Raw genomic sequence first — 26371 nt, 5'->3', positions numbered from 1 at the left:
TTTGGGTGTTAAAGTTTTCCGTACTTTTTGCGAGCGTTTTTCTTTCTTTTCAAAGGTAAAGGGATAATTGGCTTGAACCTGTATCTACCTCTTTGTTTTGCAATACACTGTACAATTCAGTACTGTAAAATATAGTGTAGTGTGCTTGTGTGCACTACTGTACAGTGTATTGCAAACTGACGACAGACACTGAGTTTAATTTTTGATTGTTAATACAAGCATGACACTTTTATACTTACTATTTCAAGATACTACCAACTCCCTCGAACATCTATAAAGAGAAAAAATAATGATGACCTTTACTGATATGAATACATATTTCCAATAACATCACACATGTTATTATCCACATCTTTATACAGGGTGTTAGTGAAACCGCAACAAACACTTTGGGGGATGATTCAGACCATTATTCTGAGTTGATATCAAGTGGAATTTTTCTTTCTTTGATGGGAAATCCACTTGATTTTAACTCAGAATCATGAGCTGAATCTTCCCTCAGTATTCAGTACGGTGTTACTAGCACCCTGTATACTATTAGGTACTGTATTACCGTCTTGTATTTCAGTGTATATCAATTCCTTTCACCCTAAGATTGCCTGGAAGAAATTGCTGCTTAATAACAACGCCGCCGATTGTACTTCTGCTGTCATTTTGTAATTGTTCTTTATGTAGAATACATAGGTTTGAGTTGAATGAAGATACTTAACACTTTCAAGGACAGAACGTCTAATGACGTTCCGAGTCCAAGGTGTCATGCTATCTATTATGAACCATCAATGTACCATGGTCTCTGCCCGTGAAAAGGTTAAGGAATCCCAACAGACTGTACAGCATTGTCTACAAATAACATCAAATTACCAAATTGAATATCTCCCCTTGACGAAATACCACAGAGCAACAATAGGACGGGCACACAATGGGAACAAGTCGTTAATCGCAAGAATCGTGGACTTATTGCAACGACGTGCCATAAGTTACGATGCCCTCCCCTGCCCGCAACATGTGTGCTGTGATAAAACGTTTCAGTGTTGCCAGTGAGTGAATTATCTATGTGGTCAATCCGTGCTGTCGATATTTCCGAAGTTGTTCAGAAAACCTTATTGATTTAGCTTAGCCAAGTTGCGAACGATGACAAAAAAATCTTCGTCTGAGAGATAGAGAAAATAAAGAGTTGTTAAACAAAACATCATTTCCCTAAACTATAAAACACAATGCCGTTGGTCTCGGCTATTAGCCGTAAAAACACCAACACGCGGTGGAACAGCGTGGTGGAGTATGCTCCATACCCCCTCCAGTTGATTGAGGGGAGGCCTGTGCCCAGCAGTAGGACGTATATAGGCTGTTTATGTTTGTGTTATGTATAAAACACAATAATAATATAAGAAAACAATATAATTAAACAAATAAATGTACTTTACTAAAACCAACATAAGCTCTATTTTTGTAAGTTTTTTCAATTGTTAAGTGTATTACATATTACGCAAATTAACATTATTATGCGGTATATAGGTACTTACCTAAAAAAGTAGCATGGAGAATATTACACCGACGAAAGCTTGGCTCTTAAATTAGTAATATTTATAAAAATGAAAATGTTTATTAGTATAGGCCGTCTCGAAAGACATTACCCTCCTTCTGGTTCAGTCGGGTGAAAACGGATTGACAAAATTCTTAGATTAGATTCTCTATACTATTTAGTCGCGCATAATTCAGGCTTCGCTAAGACGACTAGCATAACCTCTAATCTCTATACAATCTAGTCGCGCATAATCCAAGCTAGTAGTAGATCTTGAAATGAACGTGTTTGCCGGTGTGGTGTCATCTGCACGTGCAGCTCTTTATTAGCGCAGTTTCAACAAATACCGAGTTTGCTAGTCGACACCAGTCCACTACGCTACTATTGATACTAGAATAACAGTCATTTGTACTAAAACCTTAGAGGAGCTCGGTGGCGCAGCGGTAAACGCGCTCGGTCTGCGATTATTGAAGTTAAGCAACTTTCGCAAACACCGGTCATAGGATGGGTGACCCCAAAAAATAAGTTTTCATCTCGAGTTCCTCCTGCATTAGCAGTCGTTAATAAGCATCAATCCGCACTGGGCCCTGGGTGATGGTTTAAGGCCCGATCTCCCTATCCATCCATAGGGAAGGCCCGTGCCGCAGCAGTGGGGACGTTAATGGGCTGATGATGATGATGACGTACTAATACCGTAAAAAACATGATTTTAAAAACTAAAACCCGACTACGAGAAAAATTGCACTTCAAAAAGCATGAAACAAGATAATATTTCATAAGCTCACGACTATCCCATGGAGTCAGAGTAACATCCAAGATACTAAGTAACTACACTTCACCTAGCTTTCTGTTAGACCAACTTAATATGTAGTGAGCCGTATCGCCGACTATAATGGTCGAGCAAACTGTGTTAGTGAAAACTGCACTTAAATAAATTAATAACTCATTGGTACAAGTACGGTACTGGGGTTCGAACCGACACTCCCCAGTTTGAGAAGCTAGGTAGAACACAGGACCACAGCGACTCCTGTGAAATTAGTAAAACTTTATGTGCGGAGCTGGAGTTATTTAAATGTGTAGCGCGCCGATCTTTAAATTCCCCTCCGCCGCACACTTCACCCCCTCAGGTCGCACCCTCCAATCGCGTCGCGTCTAAATCGCCGCTACCGCAACGCGCACGCGCGCCGGCCGCGCGGCCCGCGTCCGGCACGCTGATTGGACGGCGCGAGATTCGGCTCCCCGCAAGATTCCGTGTTTGAGCGTACTTGAAATGGTTCACGCTATTCTGATATTATAATTTTCTAATTATCCGTAATTCTTAATCTTATGTGAGAGACTGTGTTAAATAATAATTTGTTGTTCCTACATAAGAATCACTAGTGTTACTGTGAAGTGTACCTCTCGTTTTGATAATAAACGCGGACCTTTCGTATCACCACCTGGACTGTTTCATTCTGCCACCCTGGAGAGACCGTGAGGAACTTCATGCACCGAACCCCGAACTCTACCGACACAGAGCACCGTGTCACAAATGAAAATTGCACTAAAAGTTAAATTTGGACTGTATTTAATAATATTATTGTTACATGTTAAAAGGTTGGAAGTAAAGAGAGTGTTAGAATCGCAATCTTGTGGTTGAATTAAAAACTTAAAAACTAGTGTTGCCACATTATTTTATGTGATGATTCGAACACTTTATACATACATAAACTCACGCCTATTTCCCGCCGGGGTATTATAATGGAATTCCATTTGCTTCGATCCTGACACACTTCTCTTGCTTCCTCCACATTCATCAATTGTTTCATACACGCACGCCGGAAAACTTTAAAACAGCCACAAAAATCAAAAGTCAGCGATAACATATTTCAATCGATTTCAAAGCGAGTTAATAATGAGTTTATCTAATAGTAACGCAAGCCGAATTGTGATGTGCAATCCTCTGCCGGTGTGGATGAGCCTTTGTTCGGATGCTTTTAATGAAGATTTCATTAAATTTAACTCCTCACATTCTTGTTCGCTGACTTTTGTTGGTCTTGTGCGGAGCTACATAAATTCACGCCGATTCTCACCTGGGTCAGAGAGACTGTGGAATTATGAATAGCGGAATAATGAAAGATATGCTAATAATAAAAAGCAGACTATATAATCTGTAACACATCTTCTTTTTTATCCCCTTTTTTCTAGGGTCCGCTTACCTAACCTGAAGATTTGACAGGTTCGGTTTTTTACAGAAGCGACTGCCTGTCTGACCTTCCAACCCGCGAAGGGAAAACCAGCCCAATACAGATTAGATCAAATACCTCCGAAAATGCATTTCTCGGGAATGTGGGTTTCCTCGCGATGTTTTTCTTCATTTATAGTAGAGCTACAAGACCTTATAATTCTACTTTAAAAAAAATATATATTATAGACTCGCGTTTGACCACAATCTCACCTGATGGTAAGTGACGATGGGGTCTAAGGTGGATCACGCTTACCTAGCAAATGTCTATTCACTCTAGCCTTGAAGGCTCTCAGATTATAACGAGTTGGAAAAACAGACGACGGCAGACAGTTCCAGTCCTTTGCTGTTCGCATCAAAAAGGAAGAGGCAAAATGTTTAGTGCGGATTGGTGGTATATCCACAACATAAGGATGAAATGCCTGCCGACGTCTAGTTTCCCGTAGATGGAATGGCGTGGGTGGAATTAACTTGTGAAGTTCCTGCGCACACTCACCGAAGTGTATTCTATAAATAACCGACAGACAAGGCTACCCTTCGTCTGAGTTCTAGACTTTGGAGACGAGTCTTCACTAACGAGTTATTGTCACTGTTCACTAGTTCTTCTATACTACTGGTAAGTACCTAGTCATATCGCTATTTAGCTTTTATATAAGTATACAGCACCACCGAACTGTCTTAAAAATACCAACAAAACGAAGAATCTACTAAAGTGGTCACCCCACACAGCGCACATACTTTGAACCTTGTTAATGCGGCATCAAAAACATGGAGCCTCAAATACCCGTCATTCCCCAGACAAAGGAGGGTCATTCTCTCATCCCTACCCCTGTGGAATGCAACAGAATCACCCGTGGCTGATGACAAACACACACTCGAGTTGGAACATGGTTTATGTTTAACATTGTTTATGTTTCAACTAGAATGATTTAATTATATATAAACATGTTTATGTTTCTGTGAAATCCTTGATAATTCTCCTCGGAGCACGCTTGACTCACATCGTAGTACGACGGGTTTGAATCCCGGCTAGGGCTCTAAATTTTGAATGCATATCTGGATCTTAGTTAATTGATATTAAATAGCCCTAGTCGGGATTCAAACTTTGTGCCCGGTTATTAGCAACAAACTCGTCCCCCATTACATAGGACTAAAACATAGTTTGGATGAAGTATATCTATAGTACTTTACACCTCTGCCTGCCTCTTCGGGGATGTTATGTTTATATTTAAGTTGCCTCATGTCATTTAAGACTACCTGTGAATCAATTTCAAAATATACATAAAAATATCATACAGGCGAATGTAAAATTGTAATTCTATTTCAATTAAATTATTTATGTTTTTATGTATATTAATCGATTTCTCCGCCAATCATGGAACGATTTTAAATTATTATTATTTTGCAAGTTAAAAAATCAATAATTGGATAATCTATTACTAGGTATATAAAATAAATATTTATATGAAAATTTATTAACTAAATTATAAAAAATTAATAAAACATTCAAAATGTACCTTACATATTATTATATTAGTGACAGTGAATTAATGCATAAATCAATATTTATTTTAATTAAGAAATGTTAAATTATACATATTCCATAAAATTTTCCATATTAGTTTTGCTACAATTTTAAGTAAGTAAATAAACGCGTACCTAATCTTAATTATGTTAGCATTTCTAAAGTAAATTGTAGAGTTATGTCAATAGATACTTCTAATTGATTTTCAAATTCATAATTAAAACTTGTTGGTTCTTAATTAGAACCTGTTGGTTGTGAACTTGGTATTCTTTTTCTTCTATCGTTGGGTTGTGAGGTGGATAACCAACCTCATCAAGCCTGGTGTCAGGAAGTCAGCCCTGACTTATTATTGAGTCTCCAAATGCCCATGGCATCGCTCAAGTGACGACTAAGTACAATTTAAGAGCCACGCTCTTGTCGGTGTAGCATTCTCCATTCTTCTCTATCAAGGTAAGTTCTTCTTGGTCTTCCCCTAACTCTCTTTCCTTGTAGGTTAGCTTCTATGATGTTTTTAATAAATTCGTCGTGTCTTATTAAGTATCCAACCATCTTTCCTCTTCTGTCCTCCATAACTCTCAATATTTGTCTGTTTTCCCTTAGTCTTACTAGCACTTCCTCATTAGTAACTCTTTAAGTCGAATTTATTCTTACACGACTAAGTACATACATCACTAAAAGAAAATTGTTTAAGGTAAATTGGTGCAAATCTAGTACTGAGTAAATTAACAACTATCGTCAAAATACTGGTATAAATATAAACTTATCAATTGAATGACTTGAAAAAAAATTGGTCAGATCAAGCGAAACCAGGGCGAGTCACTAGTACAAAGTAAACGTATATAAAATATAACATAACACTCGCGTTTATACGTCGCAGTAGTTTGTACAAAATAACACTTTAAACTTAAAACCCAGCTGTGGAATTCTGAAAATGCTACGATTTCCTTCTTCGTAGCATAGTGACGTAGCGGCGTAACGCTCGTAGTCTTCGTAGCAAACCTCTACACGTTCTTGCTTACTGCGAAGAAAATTCAACTGTATAACATTTTGTAACTTAAACCCAACTTTTCTAGGAACGCGTTTGTAAGATAAGAACTATTTTAGGTATATTTTAGCTTGCATTATTTTGATACATATTTTACATACAAAATTATAATAGTTGTAAGTAATTTCCTTTTTCAAGGAAAATCATCTTTCCTCAAGTACGAAACTATTCTATCATAAATAGGTATTTACACACATAACACTATAAGCTCACAACTTTATCCCATTTGGGGTAGTCAGAGGTACATCCATCGCAAGATGAACTAAGTACCCACACGTCACCGAGCTTTCTGTTAGACCGACGTGATAGGTTGTGCGCCGTATCGCCGTCTATAATGGTAACAGTGTTACTGACAACTGCACTTAAGATAAATTAATAACTCATTGGTTGACAAGAACAAGTCCGGTACCGGAGTTCGAACCGGCGCTTCCCTTTTGTAAAATAACCCAGTGTACCACAGTACCACAGTGTATATTATTATTACTTATAGAAACAGAATGTTTTTAACATGAGCATTGAGGTGTATAATAAGCTCCGGCAAAATATTCAAAACCGCTCTAACAAAATGGATAAGTAATTTAGGGTTCTATAGTGTAGGAGAGTTTTTAGACTATAAAGATAAATAATTGCCTATATTGTTATTAACTTATTATTAGTTATTAACCGCTGACTTTTCTTTTTTAAATTTTAATTTTGACCTGTTATAACATGACACGATATTTTGGAAATGTAAATTGTAATGTTGTTGATTTTAGAAAGTTTTATGTTTTGAGTGTATGCCAATTGTTTCAAGCTAAATTTGTATTATACTTTTTATTGTAAATTAATATTTGCACGCCTGCAAGCAGGCTGAATACACTAAGGACATACACATTACTTATTAAGACCATTGTACTGTGTTCATGCAAATAAACGATCTATCTATCTATCTATCTTTTACACTTTATTTGTTATCATACAATTCATCGTATTCATCTGAGGTCTTCGTATTAAAAGTGGCTGCAACTGGTCCTCCGATTACTTGTGGCTCTGCCCACCCCCTTGGGGATAACGAGCGTGAATTTATGTATTGCTTCTATGCTGTTCTGGAAGTAAATAAAAAACATAGAACACGTTCAGCTGCTTGTCTTCCCGGGCATGTCGTAAAAACCGACAGTATCCTCTTATATCCTCTAATATCCTCTTGTATCCTCTAACATGATGGACTAATGTTATGGGCGATAGGTCATATCCAGCTTAGGACGTCGTATCAACAGTGGTTGCAAGTTGTCTTTGATTACTTGTGGCTCTGCCTACCCCGTTGGGGATAACGAGCGTGAATTTATGTACGTGCATGGAAATAGATACATTTGCACAAGCTTAACGGTTGATATTGATAAGTTAATTAATCTAGCAACTAGCACAGTGTTTGAACTATGGTTTCGAATTATTGGAACTCAGTTAGGTATTAGTGACGGTATGACGTCACAGCAACTGGAAATGACGTCATACTTACTGCACGACTGTAAATACATTGTGAATGTGTTACGTGTTTCCAATTTATCCAAAGGACAGTGGCAAAATCAACTTTAAATGCCTTGTTTGAATTCATGTTCGGATCATAAATAATTGATATCACGTGATTTCCGGGCTATCGCCTTATTTTACTTGGGACTTAACATAACTAACAAAGAGTGGCTGTATGCACTATACACCTCTGCGTTCCCTTCGATGCTTCGATTGATGTTAGTAAAAGGCATAGTAACCTTTTTTCCAAATATAAATAAACACTAGTTTCCTAACAAGAGTTTTATTACAGTCGATGTTCCAAACAAGGTCATAGCTCACTGGCAACAGCAACACCAGTTATAAAGGTCCGTGCGCACTAACAAGCCGTTCAATGGCGGTCCGGGCGCACCGTAATAAAGAAAATCCTCTTTTCATTGTTCTTTATGCGTCTGCCGACACGCAATATCGTTAATGCTCAGTTCGTTTACTCGGTTCGTGTCTTCGATGTGTTTAAATTTGGAAATGTATCGTGAAGTTGTTGCCCTCGTTTGGCAGCACATATTGACATTTAAACACACCCGCAATCTCGATGGGGTGAGCACATAATAAACTGTGGTAAATGAAGCCACAAGTAATATAAGAAGAGATAGACCGAGGTGTATAGTAATATCCACCCATCCCTCGCCAGTTATGTTTAAGTTACAAGTAATGTGGAGGAAAAATAGAGTCTTGAAGTCTGAAGATGGATATGTTGAACCGCAGTGTTTCATATATAAAACTGTAAACTAAATAAAAAAAAATAATTAAATAAAAAAGTTTTTACATCTTGTAATTTGTAAAGCGTTACATGACAAAGAGTTTGGTAGTAAACGCCAATAGTTCTGAACTTTCCTCTTACTTTAAAGAATATTTTAAATTATTTATTTCTCGAAACCAGTAACCTGAGAAAGTGGTACAATGATAATGTGAAATTGACGGTAACGTTGCGCGTGCACCTCGCTATGTCTATTCTACACCCAGGATATTTCTATAAGTCTACAAATGAAACCACTCAAACAAAACTGGAACTGGAACCGTCAAAACCTGGTTTAGACACTGTGCCGGAATTCGAAGCAGGGATGGTTCCAATACCGGCCCCATACCGAGGTTTTCCTTGCAGCTACTTTTCCTCGGCTGTACAGGTTGTGAGAAGCTGCACTAGTTTCGACAAAAAATATACTTATTTAATTAAAAATTGACAACCATTGATTTTTGTTCAACTGATTATTTTTCTGCGTTTGAGTTTGACACTACACATTCATGTCAGTCACGCATTCTCCGGATCACGGATTTAACACGATAAAAACATGTAAGTATTATTATTATAATGTTATGTTAGCGACTGTCCTTTGTTTTCGGACATTGCAGGCTTGAATCACCTGAATGTCCGAAAAAGTAAGATGATTCCGTGCTTAGGGCATGTTTAGCTGTTGGTCCCGGCTGTTATCCTTGTAAGACAACTCTACGCAATCCCGCAGCGGAGCAGCACGATGTAGCATGCTCTGTAACCTCTGTAGCGTAACGCTCGTAGTGTTCGTAGCAACCAAGAAGAAAATTCAATTGTGAAAAAAACATTTACTTAAAATATTTTTTTGGAAATTCATTTTGTAAGTTAAACGTAACTTTTCTAGTATCGAGAAAAAATAAAAGTGGCTGCAAATTATCCTAAGATTACTTGTAGCTCTGCTCACCCCGTGTGAAGCAGCATGGTGGAATGCTCTGTAACCTCTCCGTGTGATTGAGGGGAGGTCTGTCCCCAGCAGCAGGACGTATATAGGCAGTTTATATATATTAGTGAAGAAGAATTGAGGCGCGTGCCTGTAATGTATACCTCAAATTCGTTTGGGATCATATTTTACGCCATCCAGACTAGAGTTATCTCCAGAGAGAAAAAAAAGAGAAAGAGCGAGAGATGATAAACAAACCAACTGACGCGCAGGGAGTTACTGTACCTTGTAATTTTGTTAGTTTACCCTTTGCTCGGTGACTCAGCAAAAATGAGCGCAATCCATGTAACTATAGTTCAGGTTAACCCGGTAGGGAGAGTTAACCTAACTATTCAGTGGGTTGGCAAAAGTAGGGCTCTGGGTAAATGCCTAAAGGCAGTGTGTGTGAGCTTATTATAGCTAGGTAGGTGCTTATAATTAGATAGGTAGGTAAGTATGAAAAGTTTGAACCGCATCTCGGAAAAAATTGATGATATTTTTTTGTATTGTTAGAGACCTTTTTACAAGAGACAACACATGAGTCTAAACTCCACGAGTATCATGCACTAAGTCAACCTACCTTAAAATCTATTGGAAAACTGCATTATTATTATACCCACTTAGCATTCTGTTATCCTCTCAGTCGATGTTTTTTTTTTTTAAAGAACGTCTAGGGCTCTGTGGCGAGGTTTTTCTTGCAGCTTCTTTTCCCCGGCTATACAGGTTGTGAGAAGCTGCAGCAGTTTTAGGCGGATGAGACGTTCGTTATGTAAAAATTGACGATTCGAAGTGTAACTATGTTACCAACTGAATAAAGATATTTTTGAATTTGAATTTGATGCCTATAGCCAAGGTTCGTGCCCGACCGGGGTCCCTCAGGCTTGTTGTCTTAAATTTTGTACTAGATGAGTCCCCACAGCGTTCCCCATTTCTCCGGCCAAGTAGTTAATGCCATCTTATCTACAATAAGTCACGTCAAAAAATTAACAAAAAAGATTCCAGTACCATGCATTGCTGAGGGCTCACACGTGGTACAAAATATAAGACAACAGGCCTAGGGGTCAGACCCAGTTTGGCGCACATTCGGCTCAGGGCGTCGTCTCAGAGGTTTATATTTTGAATTAATCGACTCTGGTGGAATCCCTAGGTCAATATTTAATCATCCCAATAATCTAGGTAAGTAGATACTTTTAAAACTTAAATTAGCCTAAGTCTTAATTGCCGATATAATGGTGAAATCTACAGACTAATGAGCGAATGAAAACTCGATACGATAGAAATGCGAATTCGAAGACGTTCAGCGAAGGTTGTCTGGTAATGGTGAAAGCTTCAGCCAAGTTGGACCCTCGTCCTGTTAGATAGAAAAGAATCGATTGACTTAATCTCGACTGGTACATCACTATGCTTACGTACTTTGACAGACTCATTCTTACCGCACATTGAGAATATTGCAAAATGTTATCTTTATTCTTCTTCTTCTAGTGAGATGGATTACCAACCTCAGCAACACTGGTGTCAGGGCTATTATTAAGTCGCCAAAGGCCCCTGACATGGCTCATGTAACGATTACTCACTTACATCAATAAGTAGTAACCGGGACCTACGGCTTAACGTGCCTTCCGAAGCACGGATCATCTTACTTTCGGTCAATCAGGTGATTAGCCTGTAATGTCGTAATCAAACTAGGGATCACAAAGTGATTTTTGTAATATGTCCCCACAGGGATTCGAACCCGGGACCCCCGAATCGTGAGCCCAACGATTACAGAGGCCGTTATCTTTATTGAAATATACTTAATCACTAATTGTACTGAAGTAGTTGTTATGTTTAATAGTACTTAGGTGTCAACCGTACAAGATTAGCTGCAACTGCAGTTCCGAATGCATCAAACGCTCATCATATATCTATTAGTCTGCACGTTATTACAGCACAGCTTATTGGGCGATAGTAATTAAGTACCTACATCAATCAATAGTAGATAAATTGCTTAGTTATGGCATGACCCAGACACAAAACATTTTGTTTTCCTAGCACTTACCCGCCTCCGTGGTCTAGTGGTTAGAGCGTTAGGCTCACGATCTGGAGGTCCGTGTTCGATTCCCGATGCGGACATTGTCGAAATCACTTTGTGAGACTGTCCTTTGTTTGGTAAGGACTTTTCAGGCTTGAATCACCTGATTGTCCGAAAAAGTAAGATGATTCCGTACTTTGGAGGGCACGTTGAGCCGTTGGTCCCGTCCGGCTATTAGCCGTAAAAACACCTCCGCCAACTCGCAGTGGAGCAGCGTGGTGGAGTATGCTCCATACCCCCTCCGGTTGATTGAGGGGAGGCCTGTGCCCGTCCCACTGGACGTATATAGGCTATGTATGTTATGTTATGTGTAGCACTTACCCGTGCATAGGGGAAACTCACATGGTTTCTGCGGGTTCTAATCCCGGTTCGGGCTTTAAACCACTGAATTCTACTTTGAATTTCAAATCACGTGGTTTTCTATTTTATTCGCCCGCGTTATTCATTCATTTTAAAATTAACAGTTGTCAATCATCCGTCCCTCTCATTTTCGGCGGATAAGAAAATGACAGATATAACTTAAAATAAAATTAGAAGGTGTACGCTGGAATCAGGGCCATTTACCTACTACAGCACTTAATTATAGCTGGTGAGTATTGGGTGTATATAATATTATAATTATACTTCTGCCTACCCCTTCGGGAATATAGGTGTTATGTTGTCTATGGCTATTTAGAAGTTTTTAAAATGGAATATGTGGACAATTACATAAAGATACCTACCTAAGTATTTTTTATTGGCTTGAAACCTTGGATAAGGACGTAATATACGATCCTGATGACCCGATTAGGTACTCTAGCCATAGAGGTAGCCAATCAGCTCGCGACACCAAACACTTCAGGACCCCGATACCGACCCCGCCGGCGTGGTCGACTACTTCACTTAATCAGCGCTTATCGCTAATGCCGCCTGCGGCAAATCTACAATAAGTCACGTCAAAAAAAACCTTGGATTAAGACTAAGAAGATAATAAAATGAAGATAGATTTAACGATAAAAAGGAAAACGCGTGGCTCATAAACGCTATAACACTGCAGTGTCCTCCATCCCGACCAACAGGGCCTGAAAACGGCCATTTATATCTCATTCTCAAGTACGGTTTCGGAGCTTTCAAATGTAAAATTAAGATTTATTAGCCTCCTATCTTATCCCTCCATTCATCCTGTTCCCAGCCCAAAAAACCAGGGTCCTTCATTACCATTTAAAGTGGGCAAACGCGCAATTGTGATAAGCGATTATGCAAATCAAATCAAATTGTTAGTGGGCCCGGATTTGTCTCGCTAATCCGCAGCGGTATAGGCAAAGGTATCAATGTCAAACGTCTTGAAATGATGGTGTTTAAGGAAAAGATTTGAATATTGTTAAGAATAGCGTTCTGTTTGAATGCGCAATAAATTGTTGTTTTTTTTTTGTATTGTTTTTTTATTTCTTTTTCAGCGTTTGTAACCGGCATCCATGGTCCAGTGGTTGAGCGTGGACCTGAGTTCAATATCCAGTGGGGACATATCACAAAACTCAGTTTGTGAGCCAAGTTTGGTTGGGACATCGCAGGTTGATCACCCGATTGTCCGAAAGTAAGATGGCCCGTGCTTCGAAAGGCACGTTCGTTGGACCCGGTTACTTACTGATATAAGTACGTGTTCGTTACATGAACCACGTCAGAATCGGATCCTGCCGCACTATCATATTTTGACATTTAATAAGACTTACGGTTCAATTTGTCAAAAAAGTTAATGTGACATGGTATCAAAGTGTATACATATTAGTACTCGTGACCGTGCTACACACTTCTTACTCCTTCGGGAATACAAGCGTGATGAAAACATTTCCTCTTTACAATAATCAGGTGCTTTGGAGACGGTTTACTGATATCAATGTTCTGCGTGTCGGGCTAATCCTAAGAACCACTACATGCATTTTCATGAAGTTTTTACTGTCATCGTCTGCATTTCAAGGCCAAAAATTGTACTAAGCGAGGCTGAGACAAGCTGCTAGTTCTTCAATAAAACAGATTAAATACAAATATACAATTTATTACGTCGATATTTATTTTTATATTTTATTAAAAACAAGCATTCAGTAACAAGTTTATGATACGATTTTTCTGTAAATTGTATATTGTCAGATCATACAATCATAAAATTAATGGAAATATTGTTTTTATCGTACATACTTGAACATGCGATTAGCTGCTTATTAATTTTAAAAACTAAAACAACCAACTTATATTTTTAGATAACAATTTATATTTAGAATTTTACTAAACAATAGCCATGGTAAATTAAAACAAAGCTTTTCGTTAAGTATATATGTTCGTTTAAAGTGAAAGGAACGTTGAAGTATTTTGATAGAATAAAATAAAAACAGAAATTAAAGACGAAAGAAGAGGCAGAAAAAACCTTGTTTCAATTTATCACGAGAAATTAAAAACAAAAATAGTGTTCTATTTTTTGAATGCTGCTACAATCCTATTGGTCAGTTAGGCTTCGCCTCGCCCGGCGCGCCAATCAAGAACCAGCGGGTTCGCGCGCGAACCGCCATATTGCGCACTAAGCGTTTCTTGTCATCCAACGAAGGCGACAGGTCGACCAATATGTCGGGCTTGTACGGGAGCAGTAGAGCGGTGCGGTATGCGTTGGCTATGTCGTAGAGACATTGCAGGCTTTTTATTCTGACGTCCTGAAAGTGTAAATAATGAATGCTGTCTTTATATTGGCGATATTGTCATGTTCGTAAACAAAGTAAGAAATAGACTTTTCTCACTCTCTCATTCAAAGTGAGATCGCATTATGCGAAGACCGATAGTAAAAGGGAAATCCCTCATATTTTTTTATAGGTACCTGCCTATGTTTTTTTGCTAGTCACCCCACGATAGTTTTTTGTTTTGGTGTCAGAACTGTCAGACAACGTCCAGCATTATTGGATTGTTAAAATCTCTCCATACGCGCACTTCCTTAGTCCTTAGCGAATTACGGCCATTTTAAACTACAGTAAGGGTGGTATTAATAAACTAATGTCAGCTGAGGCTACCCTCAAGATCATGCTCTTTATATGAGAACTGTCACATTGACATGATTTTGAGGGCAGACTCGAAGCTGAGATTAGTTTATTAATACCACCCTAAGACCCAAAGTGGGAGCTCGGCGTCCGGTACCAATTGGTAACGCAATACTCACCATAGACTTAACATATCTAGATAAGTTGACCAGTCTGGGCAGGATGGTTTGAAGACTATCCGAGACGACAACATGGGCTGACTGCACGAAGTGGCATAGCACATCCAGCATGACGAGAAGGAGATCCTTGTTGTCGTACTCTAGCGAGTCTATTACTAGAGGCGCGATCTAAAATAATAGACAATCGTAACTTTAATACATTATGTATCCTGTCAATATATTTTAGCAAATGGTTAGGCAAAAATATTACAAATAATTTGCGTTGAAAGAGTTTCAGAACGCGTACAGTAAAAGTAGGTATTTTATTAGATTCTATTTTTAATAAGTAAACAGACGTAAATTCACCACGCCAGTAATTTCGTAATATGTATACGACAACTTGCAACCACTATTCGATGCAATATCCAATATGAAGCCAAAATATCGATGCGGGTCTGGCAGCCCATCGCGTAATGGTACATCATCATTATGTTACATAACATAATCTCACGACTATATCTCAATTGGGGCAGTCAGAGGTACATCCACCGCCAGATGTACTAAGTACCGACACTTCTCCGAGCTTTCTGTTAGACAAACGTAATAAATAGGTGGTGAGCCGTGACGCCGTCTATAATGGTCGAGCCAACTGTGTTAGTGCAAAGTGCACTTTTAATTGGTCACTTATTAATAACTCATTGGTGCAAGTCCGGTACCGGGTTTCGAACCGACGCTCCCCGTTTGAGAAGGAAGCCAGGGCACCACAGGACCACAGTGACTCATGTGTGCAAGAAAAAATCCCTCTGTCAGTTTTTAAAGGAAGACAAGCAGCTGAATGTGTTCAATGATTTTGTTTTAAACAGTAGTGTTACAGTCAGGCCAATACGTACCTTATTAACTTCACTATTAAGTACACTTTTAGGCGCTCGTCCGATCACATACGCCCAACTAAGCAGGTAGTGTTCTTTGGTCTCTGCGGTCACATTGCCAACTTTCTCAGCGAGTCCGGCGAAGGCTACGAACATTCTCTGCTTGTATAGGAGACTTAGCCTGCAGTGATGGCGAGTGGTGAAGTAAGATGGCTGACTAGACATAACCAGTTTTATAGACTCCGCGGCATCTTTCGCGTAATCTGGACTTAATAGTACTGTTGTTATCTGAAAAAGAGATATTTAAATATATTGTCAAATGCATCAGGGGAGTTGGCCAAGTCGCAAACGATTATGACAATCGACAGTGACAGTGATACAAATGTATGGAATTGACATAATGTGACATGTCAATCCCATACAGTCAGTAATCTGTTGTCAAATACATCAGGGGCTGGGCAATCAATCGACAGTGACAGTGCCAAAATGTATGGGATCAACAAAATGTGACATGTCAATCCCATATAGTCACTAATCTGTTGTCAAATACATCAGGGGCCGGGCAAGTCGCAAATGATTGTGATAATTAACAGTGACAGTGACAAAAATGTATGGTATTGACATAATGTGACATGTCAACCCCATACCGTCACTAATCTGTTGTCAAATACATCAAAGGCCCAAGTTGCAAACAATTATGCCAATTGACAGTGTCTGTGATAAAAATGTATGAGGTTGACATAAGGTGACATGTCAATCCCATACACAGTCACAGCCACTGTCGCTTGTCATAATTGTTTGCAACTTGGCTAAAATTTACAATGCCAAATACAAAACTAAGCCTCACCTTTTGCAACCAAAACATGAACATATCGCTACCTCTCATGACCAACGCTTTAGCAATCCAACCATACAACATTATCAGTCTTGGGCACACCGCGTTGTCCATACCGCTACATGACGACAGATAATTCTTCAAATATTCATACAGCAGCTCAAAATTAGGTCCATAGTCAGCCTTATTCAGAAAATGTGCCGTTAACGCACACGCTTTCGTCCTAATCATCTCATTATCACACGTCAAACTCAATTTCAAAGACAAAGCCAGAATATCTGGAAACTTGTCATTGTAAACACTCTGATGCACAGAATTGTACAAGCTCTCCAGAATAAGGAAGTAAACTTCATGCATCTTGCACTTGTCTAGTATTATCTGTGTGTGCTGTTCTAATATGTTTATTTGCTTTGCTGCAGGAAGACTACCCATAGTGTTCGATATCAAAGTATAACCGTGAGCGAGCACTTCTTGAGAGGTAGACTCTATTTCGATGAACAACCACGCCACTACAGAATTTATAAGATTATGATCACTCTCAATCTGAGTCACTTTCTTGTCTGAATACAAATTTGTATTAGACATCGTCTCACTCAACGCTTCTATTACTTTAGGCGCTTCTTTATCATTCTCAACTATCAATTTCAACATTTCCTCAATAATCACTTTGGTAAAATCATCTATGCTAAGCAAATTCGATAGCAAGTTCAATCGTTCGCGTAAAGCGTTTAGGTCTGCTGTTAAATTCCCTAAATCACATTTTCCTTTGACTACCAAACTCATGATCAATTCAGGATATTTTTGGGCGATATGATGTACCGTTTCGACGCTAGTAGATAACAAGTCAGTCTCGTGAGAATACTGTACGTTGTGAATTAACACTTCGACAAATGGTACCACCAGGTCCGTTTCTAACACATCTATCACTTTAATCAGAGTCTTGAATCCTGCTATTTGATATTCCTTTGATGTCTCACTGACAGCGGTCAAACAATGCTGGGGTATTTCTTTGATCTGTACCTGAACCCGATCTAAAACTTCCCAATGTTTCGCTAGATCGTAAAGTTCACCTAAAAAGTCCAAGCTACATATTTGTAGCTTTTTAGAAGTCTTAAAACTGTAGAAAGCTATAGTTGCTGGTATCATGCTCCCACATATGATTACGCATGATTCTTTTGAAGCATTTGCTGTTGTCAGTAACACTTTGGTTGCGTGAACGAATTGAATTACTGTAGTAGCTTCGGCGATAGCACTTTGCATTGAAATAAGTATTCCCTCAACAAAGGTTTCGAAAGCTTGATCAGTGTTGGCAGTGCTGGACAATTTAGTGACTAAAGCAGACAATGCTTCGTGTGCAGCCATTTTAAGAGCCTCATCAGTTTTGTGTGATATCTCTCGGCGAATAGAACCCCATAACGCCTTTAAAAATGGCCCATAGCACTCTGGGCCAAAGGTTTTACAAGTTTCGGTCTGAAAGTGGATAGAAAAATTTAAGTTAGTTAAATTGAAAATGTTTGTGGATATTTCTGAATCAAATACAATTACTGTTCTATCGGAATATAAACCAGAAATTAAATTGATTTTTAAACATTATTAAAGTAAATAGATAACCCAACACTTACCAATAACTTCAAAGAATCTAATTTAGCCACTTGTAAATTCGAATCTAATTTTTCAATAAGTAATATTAAGCATTGCTCTCCAAAGGCGGGAATGGCACAGAGACAAGGAGCTAAAGCATTAGCTAGATCCTGTCTGGTGACTGCTGCAGGGTCCCCAGGAGACGGATGGAAGTCAATAGGGTAGTAACAGGACACCACATCAAACATCTCCTCAGTCAAATGGCCTAGAGGTACTTGTGATATGAATCTGGGTAGAAATGAGAATAGGAATAAGAGATTTCTCGGGTCCCGTTCCCCGTCCATTGCTGATATTACTCCATATACGAAATCTGGACCGAGATTCTTCATATCTGGAATGAAAAGAAAGTTTAGGTCAGATGAAGGTCAAGATTTGCTGGAAATTATCATTATTAATCAAATTAGGTTTATTGTTATTATTATTTAGAAAGCATAAGCAGCATTTACTTGTGTCCATGTTTGTCAATAAACAAAGAATAGGTATACATTAATATTACTAAAAGATTCTGTGGAATTTCTGTAGAACTATTACTGATGAAATATTCTTATCTAATACAATATACCAAATAACTTCTATAGTCATTATGTCAACAAAAGGTTATCATTTCATCATTCTCAGATTAAATTAGTATTTACTGTAAAACATTATAAATTAAGTAATGGCAAAGATAGAAAACTATACAGACTTACTTGTAAACATATTTTTTAACCTATTTTCATATTATAAACAATGCCTTATTACAATTCGAAGACTAAAGATAAACTAGGTTTAAAATGATAATCCTCTCCACGAAAGAAGTTGAGGAATTTAATGAAACTAATTGACAAGTCATAATAATTCTATGCAAAATCTGCGACAGTAACGCCACAGCTGCAGGACTTTGGACACAGACTATATTTTACTTGTTCATCTTTTGTTCATTGTTTTGGTATCACACTGTAAGAATCCAATAAAATTTCTTGCACTTATTTTTTTTCCCTCTCTAACTTGCGATTGGTTTTCCAACCATAAGCATTTTTGGCTAAGCAGTATTGGCGTGTAAGGCATGCCCGCCCATTGTTGGGATGCCTGCATGTAGATTACTGTAGATTGCTACAGGTTATCCCAAGTGTAGGAGTCTTGCACTTATATAAAAATAAAGAAAAACAAAACTCACATTCAATATTCTTGTCCAACAACTTCTGTATGATTAAATAGATGTTATACCTGTCTTGTCTCACTTGAGACTGGCAGGCGACTTCCCTAAACAAAACTAGGAAGAATTCGCCACTGAATTGTATATCATAATTCTTCATATCAATAAGTGCTAAATATCCTTCTAGTACAGGCGGAACCACCCTATGGTTATCCTTCAACCGATCAACGTAAAATTTGGATATAAATTTCACTTGCATATCATTTAGGTAATGCTTTGGGAGCTCCCGGAGAATTTTTGTGAAGAATCGCATTCCACGTTCACGGTTCTCTGCATCTTTGTCTGTCAGAACCCCTGCCATGTTTTCTACAAGGAGGGTAATGTCCAATCGGTTGGACAGAATATCTGAAAATGATAAGAAATATGAGGTCAGTATAAAGTTGCAGGTATACTAGTAAAAACTTACTATTTTTTTTATTGCCTTGATGATACTACAAAATCTTAGAAGCAACAATTATAGCAGAAAAATAGACAGGTTCTTCTAGTTTAGAACAGAAGCATAATTATTTTTATCAAATTCCGAATTCAGAAGTATAGATAAAATAGGTTATAAAATTAACTATTACGACTTACCAGTAACAATACTTTGTGTGTGATCAAAAATCTCAGTGTTTTTCATAATTTCGTCAGCTAAGCTGGGTTTAAACCACACAGATTCCATTTTTAAGAATTTGGTACTTCAGACTAAATTATTCGGAGTATTTAATTATTATATAGACATGCCAGGCATTTTCATTTACTGATAGTTTATTTAATTACTGAATTATACTTCTAATTACGTACAATTTAGATAAGAAGCACAAAACAAAAAAAAGTTTCCACAACAATTTTGAGGTTATTATTAAATATTTTAATTTACATCTGTCAAAAAGAACGAAGGACATTTGTTTATACATCCACGTCTTGTCCAACAAGCCGATATGTTGGAAGCTGCAGTAGCGTGTATTCAATTTTTTGACGTTTGTGACTTGTTTGTGACATTTACATTAATCGGCCAAATAAAAAGCTACTGTTATGAATATTGCTGTTGCAGTTGTTCGCATGAAACTATATATACTTTTTTCTCTTTCTAAATAGGTTTCCGAAGCCTACAATATTCTAACAAATAATATAAAATGTCATTTTTACGAGTAAGTGGAAAAGTCTGACGAAATTGTGCAATAATTTAAAATTTAGTCCCAGTGCGTATATAACAGTGCTACAACGACAGTACTTACACAAAATAAAAATGTCGCATAGAAGTTTAATGGATTTTATAGTGAAATATCACAAGCCACGTTTACTAAATAACCTAGTGTTTTTCCCAAGTCATGGAAATTCGTACTTTGGAAGACGCTTGATGATTCCTATAGCTCCGCTATCCACATCAACACCTTTGTCGACACCTAAGATTCAGTCTCCTAGAAACTTCAGTACTACAATATCAAGGTTCAGTGAAGCACTTCCTAGTGAGCCGAAGTCAAAATACGAAGGCAAATTCCAATTAATGTTCACATGTAAAAAATGCACCACAAGAAATACAAAATTCATCACCAAATTAGCATACTATAAGGGGGTCGTAATAGTGATTTGTGATGGCTGCGAGAACAAGCATCTAATAGCTGACAACCTGAATTGGTTCTCAGATATGAATGGGAAGAAAAACATTGAAGATATAATGGCAGAAAAAGGTGAAACGGTACAAAAGATAATGTCTGAAGACCTAGAATTCATTGCAATGGGAATGGTCCAAGAGAAGCCAGATGAAAAACCTGTACAAATTGGTTGAATAACATAGCCTCAATTCGTTACAATTTTTGTAATAGTTTATTTATATATGATTTGTAATTTAAATAGGAGTTTATTTTTAAGTATGTATAATAACAAGATCCACCTAGGTTTTTAAACCATTCCGAATAAGAAAGTAAATCTGTGAACCAAATGCTTATTTTGTTTTTCTTATTAAAATGTATGTATTATAAATGAAACATTGCTTGCGAATATATGATTTATTTATCGACGACATAGTGAGATTATAATCACAAAAATATGGCCAACTTAATACTTACAAAATGGTGTACATGCTTACAAAATATAAACTTTAAGTAGAGAGTTTACTAAAATATATCCACTTTTACCTAAAATTAACCATTTTCAAATTGGCACAAGCTGGTTAACATTAATATTCGATGCATATTCGAAATACTACTCTAAATATAAGGCACAGTATAATCACATTTTATCATTTACATAATCTCTTATGAATAAAATACTTGTGCATTTTAAAACATGTACATACATACTAGTATACACTGGTCCACTCAATATCAAATTATATAAAAAATGGGAATGCAAAATACAGTCTCAAGAGTTTAGCCACCATGGAACATTGCTTAACTACACAAAAATCCAATTCACTTTGCCTAAAAATATTGTTAAAACTTTTGAGTGATTAGATCGATCAAGATTCAGTCTTTAAAAAGTGTCATCTCCAAACTCAACAAGCTTAAACTCTTTTCGGACGGCTCACAATGGCATAATCAGTGCCGTTACAATTGTTGTGGTTTACTTCTTCCAGTCCCACCGTATTTTGTAAAACTTGAGCCTGAGCCGCAGTTGGCACTTGAGGTCCAGGAGTGTTTGGTTTCCTAATCATACCATAACCCAGATGAGAATCATCAGCCAATCTTGCAGTTTGCATAACATTCTCAACTTCATCATAATCATTCCAAGTATCCTTGCTTTTGGGCTCTCCTAGTGCTAAAGTACTTGGCCTTGCCTCAATCTTTTTGTAACGTGATGACTTATTGAGTTTACTTGTGGAACCAAAGTATTGTAACCTATCATAGTTTTCATCCTCAGGGTCTACTGCTGGACTTGGCAAAAGTATGATCCTAGATGCTTCAGGCCCATGACAGTTCAAGTTGTCTTGAGATCTTGATATAAGTTTCAAACAATTGGGATTATCAGATAAATTGGGAGTGTATTCAGTGTGGTCAGGGTCATCAATACCTAGAGTTTTCCAAGCATCACTCCGTACTTCAACTTTATCATATGGCACAGAGGGAGGACTTTCCCTTTTTACCTGGTCAATAGGCTCATAGTTATCAAGCTTTTTATATCTCCCAAAGTCTATACTTTCATCCGTTGAACTTGGCAAATCCTTGTAACCTTCAAGTTTTTTGAATCTGCCAAAATCTATACTGTCATCAGTAGAAGATTGCAGATCTTTGCTACTTGATTTATGGAGATTAATGACCTTACGAGGCGGTTTTTGTGGCTTAGGTTTCAGAGCAGGTTTAGGCATCAAAAGTGGAGCAGTATCCCTTTCAGATACTGAGCTCTGTTGACTTGAAACTGAAGCTGTTTTAAATGAAAGAGAACTCAAGTTCAGATCATCAGGTCTTGCAGCAACCAATGGACTTCTTGACCCTGGGAACATATTTGCTGATGATTGAATATTAAATTCACTGTGTTCGGGGCTGTTCAGATTGTCACTGCCAATCATCTGCTTCATAGTTTTCATCTTCAAGGAAAGGCATTTGAAAATCTCAGACTGGTTTGGATGTTCCAAATGAAATATCCCTTCTCCTGTATCACATTTCCTACCGGCCTCAAAAGTGAATTTACCCTGTCTGTAGCCATACCTTCTTATGTATCTATATGGCCATGTTGCATACAGCTTATTGTCATTAATGTCCCTTAACTCTATAGCTGTGGCAGTAAGCAATAGTAAATACCTCACTGGTTCAAAACCACATCTAGTTGACGCTTCTGATGGGCACATCTTTACAGAGAATACTCCTTCCCCAGAAGAACAATATAAGTCATTGTCTTCATCACAGCTGATTGGATTTGAATCTCTGCTCCTGAAAGCCACAGATTGCAGTGCTGTCACCCATTCTAAAGTCTCGGCTTCTGACTGAGCACTAACTTGTTGTGTGACAGACTTTGTCAAGATAGTGATCATGTTTGGACTAGAGTGTGTTATTTTTATACAATTTTCAAGTGTAATAATCTTGGGAATAGCACCAGATGTGACTTCTTCTTTCTGGTCGTAAATTTCAAGTCGTTCAATTCCTTGTTTACTTGCATTGAAGAGTATACAATACTTATGTTGCCAGTTTTTCTGAAAAATCATAAAGTAGGCACATTAATCGCAATGCAATTAATAAAGTAAGGAAAACGATTACACATTCAAGCATTGGGGCACTCAAGTTTACCGCTGATAAACTTAAAAGTAAAAGGTAATCAGCACGAAAACAACTTTGCATCAATGTACCTGTGACTCATTCAAAAACCGTAATGTCGTAACCGCGTGTTACGTGAAATAGCTTGTGTCAGCACATGAATATTGTATCGAGACTGAATTCTAATATCTTACAATATATTAATAAATACCTTTTTTGGAAATTTACTGAACATATTCCCTCCGGCGGGTGGGAATAATAAACAACCGGACTTTATTTCGTCGTCCTGTTCCATCTTAATTATTTGCCTCTCCTTTAGGGATTTCTGTGGAATAGTAGCAGGTAACAAAGTAGACCATCTCAGTCACATCCAACGCTAAACTTTTATTGATATTTAGGCACAAAACAATATTCTCTACGAAATAAAAATATGTGACAGCGATTCGCCCCATTGGCCCCAAATCGTAGCCGCCATTTTTATTATATTACTTTTTAATTTTTATGTTCGGATACACAACACACACTTTTTGTAAAATCTGTTGGCATTTGCTTGTTGGGTACTTTGTCGTCTGACTAACTATTCTTTTCTATGTCTATGGACTAACTGGATCGGAGGGACTTTCCCTCTTAAAGTATTAAACGTCTGTGAACTTTCCAGGTATGGCAGATGAAAAGGTGTCTGTTCAACGTAAAACAATATTTAATTCGGAGAGAGAAAATTTATGGTATGACACTCAAAAGATATATAGATGGCGTTCGTTGTACAAAGTTGCCTTCTGTTAACTTCAATTAACTTTCTAATTTCATGAACGTATACATCAAAGTACATCTTATATGTTTGTTTTTGCCTTTTGGCCATATAAACATATAAATGATGTCCCTTATATTACACCCAGGCACAACACATAAATATATTATTATTTCGTTAAATCTGTTCCACGACATCTAATTGTTTTTGGAGAACGTAGCCTGCAGTCCCTCAGTGGTCTTTGTCCCTCAGCGTAAACGTAATGAAGACTAGGCAGTATGATCTCGTGAGCTTAGCCTATCTCATGGGCTAAAGGAAAAAATATACTGACAGTTGGTTGACACTTGACAATGTTGACATTTTGTTAGTGGAATTTAGATTTACATAGGGCTTTTTGGCGGGAGGCGGGAACGGGACAGTTGCTTTCTTCATTGAATAATCTAAATAATTAATACGAAGTGGTGTTTTGTGGTTAATGATCGCATTAAGTTAGTCGGAAGACATTCGCGAGTGTTATTATATTGGAGTATTCAATAAACAAAGTGTATCTGCCTATTTTCGCTTCGTGTCAGGAAGCCGCTCATAACTCAAAAGTTTATGCGGACTTTTGAGTTAATTCGTTTGGGGTTCGGAGTAGGAGTCTACTCCGAGGGTGGGGGCTTAGGTTTCATCATCATCACCTTTCATCATTTCATTAATCATCAAGAAAAAAAATACGTCAGACATGGCTGTATGGGCATAGTTCCCTTTGCCTTACCCTTCGGGGAAAACCAAACCAAAAAAAAAAAAAAAAAAAAATTAGATTTACATATTTTGCAGAAATAACACAATTTATAAATTTAATTCTTTACAGTTGCGAATTGATTCTACAATTGCGCTAAAATGATGTCAAGCAACGTAAATCCTTTAGCTGGAACGGCGCATTTACTTGACGAGTTGGACAGTACGTGTGCACATTTAACCAACGTATATATCTTCGTTTCTAACTTGATTTTTATTTAAATTGGTTCTTGTTCCAAGAAAAACTGATGGTGCTGCTTCGGGATGGGAGAACCCTAATTGGGTATCTTCGCTGCGTTGACCAGTTCGCCAATTTAGTCCTACATAAAACCATAGAAAGAATTCATGTGGGGAAAGAGTATGGAGACATACCGAGAGGAATCTTTATCGTAAGAGGCGAAAATGTCGTTTTGTTAGGCGAAATTGTAAGTATTCCACAAAATATAACTATCTTGTTGTCTGCAAAAAACTGTCCCCAATATATAAACAACCTTTATATGTCGCACTGCTAGGCACAAGCTATACTCCATCATGGGCGAATAGCATCAACCAATGGCTTAATGTGCCTGCTGAATGTGCCATGGAATGATCTTACTTTTTCAAATCTAAAAAGTCTTTACCACAGTGATTTTGACAATGTTCCCATCCTCCAGATTGTGAGCCTAACACTCGACCATTACACCATGGAGGTCCCAATAATGGACACTAATAATATTCAAACCACATGTGAATTACCTAATAAAAAAAACCTTTCTAAAGGGTTCCAACTAGCACCTAACTTGCATAAGAAATAATTATTTCTAATTATTACCTATTTATATTATAATTTCTAAGAACAATCTACAATGATATTTAAAAAAAACTAAGTTTATATGTACTTATTGTTGTTCACTTTCTCTAAGGCAGAAACAAATTGTGTATGGTAAAGTACCTATTATTATTTTTTTATTTTGCTTTTCAGGACAAAGACAAAGAAGAGAGTCTACCTCTTACAGAAGTATCAGTGGATGATATACTGGATGCTCAAAGGAGAGAACAGGATGCTAAAATTGAACAGCAGAAGTTACTCTCAAAAGCTTTGAAAGAGAGAGGGTTGAATCTTCTTGCAGATTTGGGACATGATGACATGTTTTAGATCTCAATCAATTCCTTCCTGTGATTGTATAATTTTTCTGTATTTAAGACTGTAATTATAATTAAAATAATTATAAAGATACTCATTGATTGGTCTGTTTTATTCTTATTTCACTTAGCTGTTAGTACATTTGCACATAAACAGCCCATGTTATGTGTATGTTATTATTTATTCTGTGGTTGTCATTTTTATTTATTTATTTTAAATTTTGGTTCAATGCAGCTTAAA

The 26371-nt window shown here is 37.5% G+C and overlaps 4 protein-coding genes across 5 annotated transcripts; 2 read left to right on the top strand and 2 right to left on the bottom strand.

Annotated features, from left to right (window-relative positions):
• Positions 1–13628: 13628 nt before the first annotated feature.
• On the bottom strand, positions 13629–20152 carry LOC126371202 (MMS19 nucleotide excision repair protein homolog). Of its 2 annotated transcripts, XM_050016453.1 has the most exons (7): positions 19885–20152; positions 19273–19656; positions 18098–18447; positions 16488–17945; positions 15662–15928; positions 14793–14960; positions 13629–14295 (listed from the first exon to the last, which is right to left on the bottom strand). In XM_050016453.1, exons 1-7 carry the CDS (start codon positions 19970–19972, stop codon positions 14092–14094), a joined length of 2919 nt encoding a protein of 972 aa, XP_049872410.1. In that variant the 5' UTR covers positions 19973–20152; the 3' UTR covers positions 13629–14091. The 2 variants fall into 2 exon arrangements, with proteins under 2 accessions (XP_049872410.1, XP_049872411.1); XM_050016454.1 differs by lacking the exon at positions 19885–20152 and having other exon boundaries at positions 19509–19650.
• A 265-nt stretch (positions 20153–20417) lies between these two features.
• On the top strand, positions 20418–21173 carry LOC126371352 (DNL-type zinc finger protein-like). Its single transcript, XM_050016660.1, has one exon. It carries the CDS (start codon positions 20540–20542, stop codon positions 21077–21079), a length of 540 nt encoding a protein of 179 aa, XP_049872617.1. The 5' UTR covers positions 20418–20539; the 3' UTR covers positions 21080–21173.
• Positions 21174–21284: 111 nt separating this feature from the next.
• Positions 21285–23968, bottom strand: LOC126371237 (fibroblast growth factor receptor substrate 2). Its single transcript, XM_050016511.1, has 2 exons — positions 23692–23968; positions 21285–23419 (listed from the first exon to the last, which is right to left on the bottom strand). Exons 1-2 carry the CDS (start codon positions 23773–23775, stop codon positions 21797–21799), a joined length of 1707 nt encoding a protein of 568 aa, XP_049872468.1. The 5' UTR covers positions 23776–23968; the 3' UTR covers positions 21285–21796.
• A 623-nt stretch (positions 23969–24591) lies between these two features.
• On the top strand, positions 24592–26232 carry LOC126371365 (U6 snRNA-associated Sm-like protein LSm1). Its single transcript, XM_050016673.1, has 4 exons — positions 24592–24615; positions 25040–25171; positions 25249–25433; positions 25970–26232. The coding sequence occupies exons 2-4, from the start codon at positions 25111–25113 to the stop codon at positions 26141–26143; spliced, it is 420 nt and encodes a 139-aa protein (XP_049872630.1). The 5' UTR covers positions 24592–24615; positions 25040–25110; the 3' UTR covers positions 26144–26232.
• Positions 26233–26371: the final 139 nt, after the last annotated feature.

Source organism: Pectinophora gossypiella, chromosome 12 (genome assembly GCF_024362695.1).
Source record: "Pectinophora gossypiella chromosome 12, ilPecGoss1.1, whole genome shotgun sequence".
Classification (NCBI taxonomy): domain Eukaryota; kingdom Metazoa; phylum Arthropoda; class Insecta; order Lepidoptera; family Gelechiidae; genus Pectinophora; species Pectinophora gossypiella.
Note: the sequence above shows the minus strand (reverse complement) of the source record. Positions and strands in the feature narration are given on the sequence as shown.

What these genes read in the sequence shown, in the direction of transcription:
- LOC126371202 (XM_050016453.1), bottom strand. Translation starts at nt 19,972, where the DNA reads ATGGAATCTGTGTGGTTTAAACCCAGCTTAGCTGACGAAATTATGAAA. An exon ending in TAGATTCTTTGAAGTTATTG is followed by an intron (nt 17,946 to 18,097) that starts GTAAGTGTTGGG and finishes ATCCACTTTCAG; the next exon opens with ACCGAAACTTGTAAAACCTT. An exon ending in TCATGTTTTGGTTGCAAAAG is followed by an intron (nt 15,929 to 16,487) that starts GTGAGGCTTAGT and finishes TCTCTTTTTCAG; the next exon opens with ATAACAACAGTACTATTAAG.
- LOC126371352 (XM_050016660.1), top strand. Translation starts at nt 20,540, where the DNA reads ATGTCGCATAGAAGTTTAATGGATTTTATAGTGAAATATCACAAGCCA.
- LOC126371237 (XM_050016511.1), bottom strand. Translation starts at nt 23,775, where the DNA reads ATGGAACAGGACGACGAAATAAAGTCCGGTTGTTTATTATTCCCACCC. An exon ending in TCAGTAAATTTCCAAAAAAG is followed by an intron (nt 23,420 to 23,691) that starts GTATTTATTAAT and finishes ATGATTTTTCAG; the next exon opens with AAAAACTGGCAACATAAGTA.
- LOC126371365 (XM_050016673.1), top strand. Translation starts at nt 25,111, where the DNA reads ATGATGTCAAGCAACGTAAATCCTTTAGCTGGAACGGCGCATTTACTT. An exon ending in TTTACTTGACGAGTTGGACA is followed by an intron (nt 25,172 to 25,248) that starts GTACGTGTGCAC and finishes TCTTGTTCCAAG; the next exon opens with AAAAACTGATGGTGCTGCTT. An exon ending in TCGTTTTGTTAGGCGAAATT is followed by an intron (nt 25,434 to 25,969) that starts GTAAGTATTCCA and finishes TTTGCTTTTCAG; the next exon opens with GACAAAGACAAAGAAGAGAG.